The 12,022-nt window shown below is 62.7% G+C and overlaps 1 protein-coding gene across 2 annotated transcripts; it reads right to left on the bottom strand.

Moving 5' to 3' along the window:
- Positions 1-1,550: 1,550 nt before the first annotated feature.
- On the bottom strand, positions 1,551-7,209 carry RGS4 (regulator of G protein signaling 4). 2 transcript variants are annotated; one of them, XM_039839817.1, is made up of 5 exons: positions 7,083-7,209; positions 4,683-4,781; positions 4,363-4,424; positions 3,718-3,884; positions 1,551-3,520 (listed from the first exon to the last, which is right to left on the bottom strand). In XM_039839817.1, exons 1-5 carry the CDS (start codon positions 7,124-7,126, stop codon positions 3,281-3,283), a joined length of 612 nt encoding a protein of 203 aa, XP_039695751.1. In that variant the 5' UTR covers positions 7,127-7,209; the 3' UTR covers positions 1,551-3,280. The 2 variants fall into 2 exon arrangements, with proteins under 2 accessions (XP_039695751.1, XP_039695752.1); XM_039839818.1 differs by lacking the exon at positions 4,683-4,781.
- Between the last annotated feature and the right edge of the window lie 4,813 nt (positions 7,210-12,022).

Raw genomic sequence — 12,022 nt, forward strand, 5'->3', positions numbered from 1 at the left:
GCACGTTCACGCCCAGACGACAGCCAGCTGGGCCGGTGTCGTGCTCCCTGAGGTCTGGGAGCCTCAGCTGGCATCTCTACGGGGCCGGAGGGCGCGCTATCGCTATCAGGCTCACGGTCATGCTGCACAGGCCGTTGCCTTGACCAGACTCCCTTTACCCTGGGCCCCGTGTCATTACTGGCTTCCCTCCCAGGGACCGGCAGCAGCACTGTGACCGGGACCAGGTGCCAAAGGCCTATTTCCATCTGGGGACCAGTCCCCGTGTGACATCTGCAGCGGCTGAATGCCTAGGATACCCTGTGCAGTGTCCCCCATCTCAGCGGTGAGCTGGGACCAGGGGAGAGTTGACCTTTATTTTTTTCTTCTCCCTTCAGGCATTAAAAATGAAAGAGAGACTTGCTCTGGAGACCGGCTTGTGGATGTAAAGGGCTGCTATGAAGCTTCAGGTCTCTGGGCAGCCAGCCCCCTCCCCAGCCGCTCCCCTCCATCCACGCACCTGAGAGCCGAGTGTTCCCACCCAGCTCCCTGGCACACGGCATCTGCGAGGTCAGGCCCTGCTAGCAGGTGAGCCCTTCGGGGTCATCCCGCAAGCCGTGCCCCTCTGTCAGAGACGACAGAGCTTGCTGTTTCCCCTCCCTCGCGTCATCCTTCTGGGTGACGTCTGGACGGTGGCGAGACAGCAGTGCCCGTCAAAACAGGCTCTAGCGACAGGCAGCGGTCTCGTCGTTGGCGTCTGGCTCGGTGGCCTCTGCCCACGCGTACTCTGAACCCACGTCTGAGGTAAACGAGGGGAGCCATCCAGTTTTAGGCCGTGTCTGGAGCCCGGCTCATCCGACCGGCGTGGCTCCGACGGTGTCTCCGCCACGTTCGGCCTCGGCCCCTGGGAGTGGCTTCCCTCGCAGGCGGCTCTGCTTCCATCCTCTGCCATCGCGTCTCTAACTCAGCTACTTACCGTCTCCGTGCCTCGGCTTCCTCCTCTGTGAACCTTAGCAGACGCTCAGCGGCGCGAGGCCTGTGCAGGCGTCAGGGTTGGCGTAAGAATTAAGTGTCTCATTCACGCGAGGTGGGGCGAGAACCCGCGTGTTTCTGGGCAGGCTGGGTACTTACAGTGTGGGTCCCCCTGTGCCCTAGTTTCCAGCAGACCCCAAAAAGGAGGCATCATCCACAGGCGTTGAAGACCCTGCGTCCCTAGCACCTGACGAGCGTGACAGTCAACGACGGGAGAGGAAGCACATGGCGCCCGTGGCCGTGGGACGGACGTCCACACCGTCCTCCGAAGGTGGGTTCGGGCAGTCTGGCGGGGACTTGCCCTCGGCACGTACAGCCCCCCTCCCGAGGCACCCGGAGCCCCCACTGGTTCCGTCCTCTCTCAGGGTGGGGGGAACTAGAGGCAGGAGAGCTGCTGCTGTCCAGGAAGGCGACCTCTGACCCCATAGGGGAACCCCAAATCGGTTTAGACGAAAGACAGTGTGTGCAGCTCTTGAGGGCCCACGGCCTGCGGCTCCTCATGACACCTCTCTGCAACACTAGTGGACTCACAAGCAGGCGTGTTTGTGTGAAGCGTTTATTTACCCTTGTCGCTAAGACACGGTGTCACTGGACGTCCCGGCCTCGAGCGAGGCCTTTGCAGGGAATGAGGGAGGTGGGCACGCACGGGAGGAGCAGGTGGCTCCCCAGGCCAAACGCCCATGAGGTCACAGGACCAACCAAGCAAAAAGCACACAGAAGGACGGTGTCACATAAAAGCCTTTATTCCCCCCCAGACGGCCGCACAGGCCTGCCTGTCATCGGGTGCAAGGGGCAAGGCCGCAGTCACACGCTTGGATCCTGGAGACATCTAGAGACACAAGGGACGACGTGGAACCCAGGGGACACTGGCGAGAGTTTCTGGGGACGTGGAGGCAAAGCCACCGGAGACAAGCCAGGGCGCGGAGAACCTGCGTCCTCACTACAGCGAGACTGGTCCCCACATCTGCTGTCCGCACGCCCCCCGCCCGGCCTCGGGCTCAGCACATGGTCCTCCCGCGTGAACTGACGCTGGGGCGGTCAGCGGTTTCAGAAAGAGGAGAAAACGGCTCCTGACCAGTCAGCAACCGTCGGGGGACAGCCCGCACCTCCTACAGCGCACATAACAAACACTGGGCAACACGTCGTGAGAAACGCAAATGAGTTTTCAAGTATTTCACGTGCCTTGAAAAGTTCCAAACAGTAGTTCTGACGACAGGTGTCTTTCCTTTTCTCCTTCGGGCTCGGAGCCTGCGGACGCGCCCAGCCCCTGCCAGCTCTAGCACAGACCGAGGGGACAAGACGCCCCTCCAAAGAGAGAGGGACGGGCCTGTTTGTGGAGACGCGTCTCCTCCTAAAGCATCAGCCTTCCCTGCTGTGGCCTGGAGCGGAGGCGAGTAGCCGAGCGCCCTTATGGGGACACACAAAACAACTGCCAAGCACGAAAGAGCCTCCCGTGCTCGGGAGAAAAAATGGGATGAGCACCTGGGTGGGGAGACGGAGCTGTGGGGGACAGGACCGTCCGGGCCCGGCCCTGCTGGGCAGCACCTAGAGTGGGCAGAGCCCGCGTCCTCCCTCAGCCCGGCGCCTGCCTCCCGACTCGACCCACCCAGCCGCGGGCGACCACGCACCCAGCACCCGGCACAGAAGGGGAGGACAGCGACCGCCCACCCAGGACAGCGCAGCCCGCTCAGCTTCAGACGGGGCCTCCGTGGTTACATCAAGCGTAGGTCCCCGGGAGCCTCCTCCTCCAGCCTGGGCGGTGTCCAGGACCTTCCCCACGGCTCTCTCAGTAGTGCGGGGCGGGGTCCTCAGTCTACTGCAGGGGACACCCGGGACGGGACTCGCGTGTGAGCGTGTGCATATGCGCGATGCGCACCCAGGGTCTTTCCTTCCCCTTCTCACAGAACCAGATGCACGCGTGTATATGTGTGTGTGCGCACGCACACACACACACACACACGTGTATGCACAGCATCGGTCACTCTCATCTAAACGCCCAGAGTTTGGAGAAGCCACGCGCTGTGGGTGTCCCATGACATGACAGCCACCCGGCCGGAGGTCACGCTGCTGGGAGGACAGCGCTGCCACCCGTCTGAGGACTCAGGCCCATCTGGCGGCCGGCCCCACGCACCCCCACGGCTTCTGGGGAGACGGCCAGGGTGGTCGGTCCCTGTCCTGATGAACACAGCAAAGCGACACCTGGGGCGGGCGCTGGCCGGGGCGCGGGAACGAGGCTGCGGGGCTGCCACGGTCTCGGCGCTCGGCGTGGGGGTCAGGCGCACTGGGGAAGCCGGGTCGGGACGTCTGGGGCGCGTGGGGCGCCACCCTGCTCCCCAGGCCCCCGGCCGGAGGGGCCAGCCAGCTCCAGGTAGAAGCGGGACCTGAGGAAGCGCGGGTAGCAGTCCTCCTCCAGCAGCTGGAACACCTGCCTCTGCGCCGCGTCGAAGCAGGTCCGCGTGGGCTCGCGCACGCCGCGGCTCGTCTCCGCCCTCGTGCGGGCGTCCAGGTTGACCTGCGGCAGAGGCGGCGCCGTGAGCCGGGGCTGGGGATGGGCACCGCGGCCCGCCTGCCCAGGACGCGCTGAGGGCGTCTGGCTCCGCCCCGGCACGGGTCGGGGCGTCGGCCCCGCCTGCGCCCTCTCACACCCCGGCCCCCCGCCCTGCTCCCAGGAGCCCGCTCCCCCCAGGGACGCCCGCCACAAAGACCCACCTCCTTGGGCGCCTGGGCCGAGACGAACTCGCGGTAGATCTTCTCGGCCCTGGGGCTCAGTTTAGAGGGAGACTTGATCTTCTTGAACTCTTCACAGCTGAGCCAGAAGTCGATGTTCTCCTCGCTGTACTCGGACTGCAGGAAGGCTCTGAAGGCTGCCAGCCCACCTGGGAGGGGGAGAGAGGCGCCATCGCCGTCACACGGGCTGGCCCCGGGTCCCGGGAGTCCGACGAAGCCAAGCAGTCACGGGAACGAGGTGGCTTCGCACGACCCTGCATTCCCCGTCCTTTTGTGGGGTTCCTTGGGGACGTGTCCCTTAACTATGTCCGGCATCTCCCGGGCCCTGGTCCTGCCCGAGCTTCTTGCTTGAGCTGGGACATCCCTCGTAAGGAGGAGTTTTGTTTCTGAGATGCCTCTGTGGGCATCGAACGCCAGGTGGGTTTGGGAGGGAGAGACCAGGGTCGACCGCGCAGGAAATCTCGGTGTTTGGGGTGTTTTCCGCCACCTCTCTTCTGCGTGGTGAGAGGCAGTGTTCCCCACGGTCCCTGCGGGAGCCTCGGCGTGCCTGTCAGCGGAGCGGGCCAGAGGGGACAGCCGGCCCACCCAGGGGCCTGCACCCTCCCCGGGGGCAGGGGGCAGACTTACATTCGTGGCTGATCAGGTTTTCCAGCGATTCGGCCCATTTTTTGACTTCCTCTTGGCTCACCCTGAGACATCGAGAAAGAGAATACCTTGAACGCCACGATCCACGGAGCCACTAAGGCGCAGCGGTGTCCCTCCCTGTGGCGTGACGCGGCGGGCCGGCGGTCAGGGCCGGCCACAGTTGGGGACGTCTCCAAGGCAGCGAGTGTGACATCGTGCAAACGGCCGCCTTGCCACATCCGCTTAACGCGCCATAAAGCCCTCCCCAAAGGACGCCACCGTCCTCAGCAGCCACTGCCCGGGCACCTCCGGGGCCCTCTTACCTCCGACAGGTGACCAGACAGGGGACCGCGCCGTCTTTCCTGCCACGGGCGTCTGGCTTGTGCAGCAGGAAGGCCAGCCGGTGCTTCACGTCCTTCGCACTGGACGGGGAGGGAGCGAGCACGGCCGTCAGCTGGGAGAGGCGGCCCAGCTCCGAGAGCCGGGCCCGGGACGGGCACAGGCAGGCAGTGCCCTCAGGAAGTGGAGCCGGACTTGGCGGCTCAGCAACGCCCCAGGCCAGACACGGCGCGGCCCCCTCCGTCCACCCGGCGGCCGCCTCGGCACACCCGTCGTCGTGACCAGTGCCACCTACTGCGGTCTTCAGCAGACACGCAGGAAAACTTGAGGGGTCTGAGCCGTTTATGGGGACCAGGGAGCAAGCAGTGACTGGAACAGGGCATCTTCCCGTCACGTGCCACCGGCTCGCTGCTGGCGGAGGGGACTGGACAGGCAGCTGGGAAGGCGCCCGCGATGCAGCCTGGAGGAGGTGGCAGGCACTCCTCAGCCTAGGAACTAGGCTGCTCCAGCAGAGGGAGTGGAGGCCAGACCCCGAAGCCACCTCCTCCAGGCTGGCCTCCGGGGGACCTGCTGCTGCTGCTGTCCTCTGGGGTGTCTGTTCTGTGGGGACATTTACCTGCCCAGGGTCTGAGGCTTAAAAACACCAGGGAGAAGCGAGGAGAGTTGTCACCAGACCTGACTGAGCTCAGAGCAGGGCTCCCGGTTCAGCCGGCAGCCAGGGAGGGAAGGGCGGTGGTGACCTGAGGACCTAGCAAGCTTCCAGCTCAGCTTTCTCCGCTTTGATGATGACTTTCGTTCGGCCCTCTTTTATTCCAGAAGCCCAGAAATAGTTTTAAAGGAGAAATGCCATTTTGGAAGAAGTGAGTGACCACGCGTTTGCACGCGGAAAGGCTTCGTTCGGGGCGGCCGTGTCCCTGGGTGTCACCTTGGCCACCCTGGAGTGGGGTCTTCTCCCCCTCTCCCGACCGTTCCTCTCCCCTGCTTCCCCGGCTGGTCACAGGGTCGTCCCCCCCTCCCCCCATGACAGCTGAGGTGATGCCAAGGTGACGAGCCACGTCGCTTTTCCAGGGGCTGAGCGGTGACAGGTCCTGTCACACAGAGCTGTCAGCATGCTGGGCAGGGACGTCACCCGTCCCAGCAGCAGAATACGAACACAAAGGTCTCTGGGGGGCTGGAGTCGGGGTGCCTGGGTCTCGTGTGCTTCGCCTGTGTGACCTGGAGCGGGTCGGCTCCTGGAGCCTGTGGCTCTGCTGCTGGCAGGAAGCCATCGGGCGAGGTGGGGATAGGGACGGGCAACTTGCCCGGCGACACGGGGTGGCTCCCCACATCGGCATCTCAGCGCCGTGAAGGCAGAGCCCCCAGTGCAGTCTTCCACCTGCCCCCAGATGTCCCCAGAGCTCAGCTCTCCCCTGACACCCCGCCGCCAGCATGTTTCACGTTCTGCGGGAGTTGACCGGGGCTCGGGCCACCTGCTCCATTGGGCTCAGGACGTTGGAGGCCATGTCACAGGCGTCCTCTGCCTGACCCTCCAGCTTCATTTCAAAGCGCCACGGAAGCCCAGGGACAAGGACCATCCTCCGTACTCCCAGTAAAGTCCCGGGAACACGCGGGAGACAGTGGAGACAGTGCCCCCCGGGAGAGCGACTTCTGCCTTAGGGGGCGGCACGCCTGCGGGTGACTCTCACTTCCACTGAGGTGTCGTCACCCATGTAACCAGCTCTGTGTCATTCCCACTGGCTAATATGTGAGCATCCTCCCGATAAATTTATTTGCACCTTCCTTAAAGGTCAGGGACGTCTGAGTAGCTGCATAGCTTTAAGGTTTTTCTTGATCAAGACAAACCAGCATGTGTAAGATGAGACCGGCAGAACCCTCTTCTCAGTGGCTGCTCTGAGGACATGGCGAGAACCCGCGGGGGAGGAGTGGGGGGCGGGGCGAGCGGGTGGGGGCGCTGGCCTAATCACACGCTTTATCGTGGCATTTGCTTCTATGACACAGATGAAGAGAGCCTGCAGCTGTAGCACAGAGCACCGTGCCGTTCTGGGGAGGGGGGCAAACCTCATTCTGGGGACCGTCCCCTAGTAAGACCTGGTCTGCTGTCCAGTCCGGGAGCCAGACACAACTCTCCTAACCCCGGTGGTGGACAAAGACCACGACACATCGTCCACACCTCACGTCCCTTGTCACTGAGAGCCAGCTCGGTCAGAGGAGCAGAACAGCCCTCAAAACCAAGGTCAGACGCAACGGCACCTGGGTGCGCAGACCTGGGACACACTTCAGTCACGATTTCCCGCAGGTCCTGGAGGGCAGCCGAGAGACCTACGCCATGACTCCCAACCCCCGAGGCGTGTGTGCCGGGGCCAGCTGAGCCCCCAAAAGCTTACCTCCTCAGGCAGGAGGCCGGCAGCCCTGCCAGTCCTTTGCACATCTTGGCAGCGTTCTGGGGTGTGGGGCGGGCGGCGCTGAGCTGCTGCGGGGAGCGGGGAGCGGGAGCGGGGAGCGGAGCTGGCTCTCCCGCCAGAGGTGCTGAAGCGGCTCCCTCCCAGCCCCGGCCTCTTTTAAAGCCCAGCCTCCGGCCCTCAGCCAATCAGCCTGCAGCCCTGCCCACCAGCTGCCTCTGCCTCTGCAGCCTGGGACAGGGGACAAGGACAGGGATGAGCGGGGTAAGCAGGGCTGAGGCAGCCGCCCTGCAGAGTGAATGGGGACGTCCTGTGGCCAGGCAGACACACAGGAAATAAAAGTCTGTCCCATGTCTCTGCGGCTGTCTGGTTCTGAATTTCTAGAGAAGGGGGTTTAAGGTGCTGCCCTAAACGGAGTTACTCACTTTCCAGTGAAAACAACATCAAGGCTAGTTGTCTCCTGGAAAGAGAGGTGCCCACAGGAGCCGGGGGGCCCATGCAGGGCGACCCCAGGAGCAGGGGGGCCCGCGTGGGGTGACCCGCACGCACTACCTTCTTGGGGTTAGGAATGGCGAGCCACGCAGGTCCGAGACCTCACCGTCCGTTCCCTAACAGCCGCGGTCTGGCTGGGCCCTGCGCACGGGCGGGGGCGGTGGCTGCACAGCCCGCGGTTACCTGTCCGCAGTGCAGAATGAACCAGAACAGCAGGCCGGCCCGGCACGCCCCGCGGCTCACGCCTGCCCGATCCGGCACACGGCCGCTCCGCCACCGGGGGCGGGGCGGGGTGGGGGGCAGAATGAACGCACGGATGCCCGTATTTGCAAGTGGACGTCCCCCTTGCTATGTCACATCATTCCAGTTCTCCAAACCGGCATTTCAAAATTTTGAGAGAGCAGGGGAGAGAAGTGTGGGGTTCGCCTTGCATCTTACCGGTCTTTGGGGTGATGTGCTAGACCTTGCAGGAGCTCTGGATGCCTGGACAGTTCGTATCTCATGCACAAGGTGACACCGAAGGGCTCGGCCACGTGTGCAGGTGTCTCCACGGTCATAGCTCAGATGCCACGGCAGAGCCACACGGGGGACCCCCCCACGGGGCAGAGCTGAGTGGAAGCAGGAAACGTTTCTCCGTCAGCCTCAGCCACCGTCCTGAAAGCGAGCCCGCTCCTGATCCCAGGCCACGGCGAGCTGGGCTTCACGCACAGGGGGCTTCGGTGACGACGGGGAGGAGGTGCAAAGCAGAGGGTAGAGTGTGGTGAGGGAGGCCTCCCCACTGCCGGGACCCAGAGACCCCACGCCGACCCCGCCTCGCCCCGTCCTTGGCGAGCAGAGCAAGGAGATGGTCGGGAAATAGGAGAGGGTGCGACGCCCAGAGATGACAGGGAAAGGTCGGTGCCTTCTCCAGCTAACACAGAAAGAGTCATTGCACCGGCTACTGGCAACTCTTCCCGAGGTTCAGCTCAGAGCAAGAGGGTGTCTGTGAGGCTGGCAGGGTCCTTGGTGGCATCGCAGGAGGGACCGCAATACAAAACGACAGACCATCAAGCCCAGAAGGCGGACTCGAGGAGGTGACCCGGTCAGAACCCGCGTCGAAGGAGAAGCCAGGTGAAAGGGACAGAGGGTCACTGAAGGCAGAGCGCATTCACGCGACCTGAGTTTAGGAACACGCGCTAGGCCCAGCGAACGTGAGCGTGGACGGAGGCCGGGGAGAAGCCCGACTCCTCGGTCGGAGTAGGTAGCGCGAGCAGGTGAGCCGCGTGAGGTCTGAGACTGTCCAGCCCGAGGACCTGCCGAGATCACAGCTGCTCCCTGATGGAGCGGGTCTCCTGACACCAGGTTGCGTCCAGCCGGACGAGGGCTCCCCTGTCCGAAAGCATCATCCGTGTCACAAGGAAACAGGGCAGCACAGCGGCCTGTGCGCCTGGGTGGGCGTAGGGGGCCATGAAGACCCGCCGCGTGTCGGGCCCCGCCCCGTGGCTTTGTCACAGAATGCAGTGTGCAGTGTGACACCTGCCTTGGGGACGAGGCCACAGCTGTGCTCACTGCATCGCGGACGCAGGGCAGGTAAACCCGGACTGGCTGGACACCCCCCCCACCTTCATTTCCCGCAGTCCTGCTGAAGCGTCGAGGAGCTTCCGCAGCAGAACCCCAAATCCCAGCCCCAGACCTACTGCACCCACAAATGGGATTAATGGTCACGCCCGCCTGTGTTCCTGCCCAGCCGCCGCACCCGAGCCTGCCCGTCTCAGCTTCCCCTCGAGGCAGAGCGTGGACTCGTGCACTTTAGAGAGACTTTTGGAATCAGACTTGAAGCCGAGATGTTTTTCATTCTCAATTTCAGGTAATTGGAGAATGAGGCCAGGACCATTAACGAGATTTCTGGCCTAATTCTAAGGGAAAAGTGCATCGTCACGTCTGAGGCAAAGGGAAGACAGAGCTTCTGGCTCCGAAATAGACACAGATGATGGCATCATGGGGCGGGGGCAGCGAGGGCCCGGAAACTCGCACCGTCCAGGATGCCGCGCTGTCCCCGGTGTCCACACTAATCCCCCCGGGTTCCAGCGGCGAGGCCAGCCCCCTGCCCCAAACGGGAGGTGGGGGCCAGTGACCCCAGGCCCTTTTTCCCGTCTGTGGTCCTCGTCTTTCTGAGCTGCTGCGCTGCGTAAAAGCTGGGACTTACGGAAACGTGTGGGTGAGGGAGAAATGTTCCCCGCTCCCCGCTTTTACTCACGCTCCATTCCTGTCGGCTGACCGAGACCCCCCCTCACCATCTCGGCCCCCAGTCACTGCCGTGCACCCCAGAACGGGCATTTACTGAGCACTAACTGTGTGCTAGCCCCTCAGACGAGAAACTGCCATGTCAGGACCAGTGGCAGCAGCCACGCACATGTCAACAGTATTTTTCAGTTTCCAAAATTATTTCACATTTGATCAAAGAAATGTGTCTTATTTTCCCTCCGCTTGTGGAATCTCTGAAAAGGACAATCATGGGCTCCTGACCATTCGCCTAAGAAAGTGCCCAGGGATTTTGTCACTCGTGACAGCTCTCCCTCCCGATCAGAGGTCCCTCCGCCTCAGAGCTGGGACGGGAGTGAATGGTGTCCGCACAAGCTTCCGGCCAGTCCCTCAAGGAATAGGGAGCCGTGTCCCCGGCTCTCAGAGGCTCAAGTCAGGACACACCGACCGCGTGCTGAGCCCGCCCAGGCCGCGGGCTTCCACGGGGCGCCTCGGGCAGCCCCCCAGCAGGCAGGCCGGCTGGGGCAGGAGGAGAGTGACAGTCATCAGTAATGAGTCGCTGCCAGGGGGGCTGGACGCCAGGTCTCCGGTGCCCTCCACCACTCAAGCAGCCGGGTCGGAAAGGGCGGGGACCTTGTGACCGTGGCCGTCGGCCTCTGCTCCCCTTCACAGGAGCCGAGTGGGGAAAAGCACTTGGCTGGTGAGAATTATGCCACTAGGGCAGCTGATGGGAACTGTGGGCGACTCAACGAGCCCAGAGACACTGAACCACATCCCCACAGCAGGTTGCTATGGCAACGTTCCTCTTATCTCTGTGGCTTTCAACAAAAATATCTCAAGGGCAGAGTAATCAGGTAAGTGGATCAGCGAGCCTGCGCACTCCATCCAGTCATTTTCCACTGACTGCCATGTCCTTGGTGTGTCTTGGGCTCACGGGTCCTGTCTGATGCAGCGGCTTCTCCCTGGGGGAACGGGGGTGATCGGCACCTGCCCCCCAAATCCCGTTAGCAAGCAGCACCACGCCGCAGCCTCCTACCGGGCGCACACGTGGCCAATGAACTTCACCCACAGGCTCGAACAAGGCCGTCGGAGGCCGAGTGCCCGCCACCGGAGCACGCTCCGGGACGCCTCGCACGGTCTCCCCCGAGGCCTGAGCTGTCTTGTCCCACCAGCCAGGCGCCACCTCTCCCCACACCCAGAAACACAGAACGCCCTCCTTGAACAGCTTCTTCGCCGCGGGACAATGCCGGGGGGCCCCATTTTGGGGGCTGACTCCTACTGAACCCATGAGCCGGGCCCCGGCCAGGCACTCTGGCCTTTCCTCCCTGGGCCCACCCTCCCAATACCCCAGAAGAGAAACCGAGATGCACGGAGGTTAAAACGAACCCCAGAATCACCAGTAAGCAGCAGGGCTGGGACAGGGACCTGGCGGCGGACCCCTTCCTCCCTGCACACCTGCCACAGCCCGTGACTCAGGCCTGCCCTGTGGTCCACCGCCCAGCTTCGTCACCACTGTCTCCGTCCATCTAGACCAGCGACTCGGCCAGCGCGGCTTTGGCCCCCGGGGCACACGTGGCAATGTCTGGAGCCATGCTGGTGGGCACATCGGGGAGATGCTAGTGGCATCTAGTGGGCAGAGCCAGGGGAGCTGCCAATCAGCCTGCAGTGTCCACACACAGGCCGCCCCCACGTAGGGCTGTTTTGTCCAAGTTACCGATAGTGCAGGGGTCGGCGATCCAGACTTAGGGGGACCCCGGGTGCAGAGGCTGGCGACGCCACGTGCCAGAGCGACCAGGAGACTCTGTCTCTATTGAATCAAGCGGGAGAGGGACCCGGAGAAATGCGCAGTACCACTCTGCTCCCCCGTGTTTTTGTTTTGAAAAATAGAGTATTTTTCATTTAAAATGGTACCTAGATCAATGGTAGTGGGTTTTTAATTGTTTAAAAATAAATATTTCTTAAAGTTTCAGTTTTAATTTCTAAAGTGATATGTAGAGATTATCCACATAAACAAAAGCCCTTTGGGGTCTTCGATAATTTTTAGGAGTGTGACGGGGTCCGAGGCCAAACCTTTGCAAACTGCTGGACTGAGTGTTTGCATTTGTAAACCAAGTTCACACCGTTGAATGAAGCGTGTTCTATCCTCCTGCCTTGAGGATGCGGGTTAAATTCAGAATTCCTCCTGCAGGGTG

Source organism: Pteropus medius, unplaced genomic scaffold (genome assembly GCF_902729225.1).
Source record: "Pteropus medius unplaced genomic scaffold, Ma_sr-lr_union100, whole genome shotgun sequence".
Classification (NCBI taxonomy): domain Eukaryota; kingdom Metazoa; phylum Chordata; class Mammalia; order Chiroptera; family Pteropodidae; genus Pteropus; species Pteropus medius.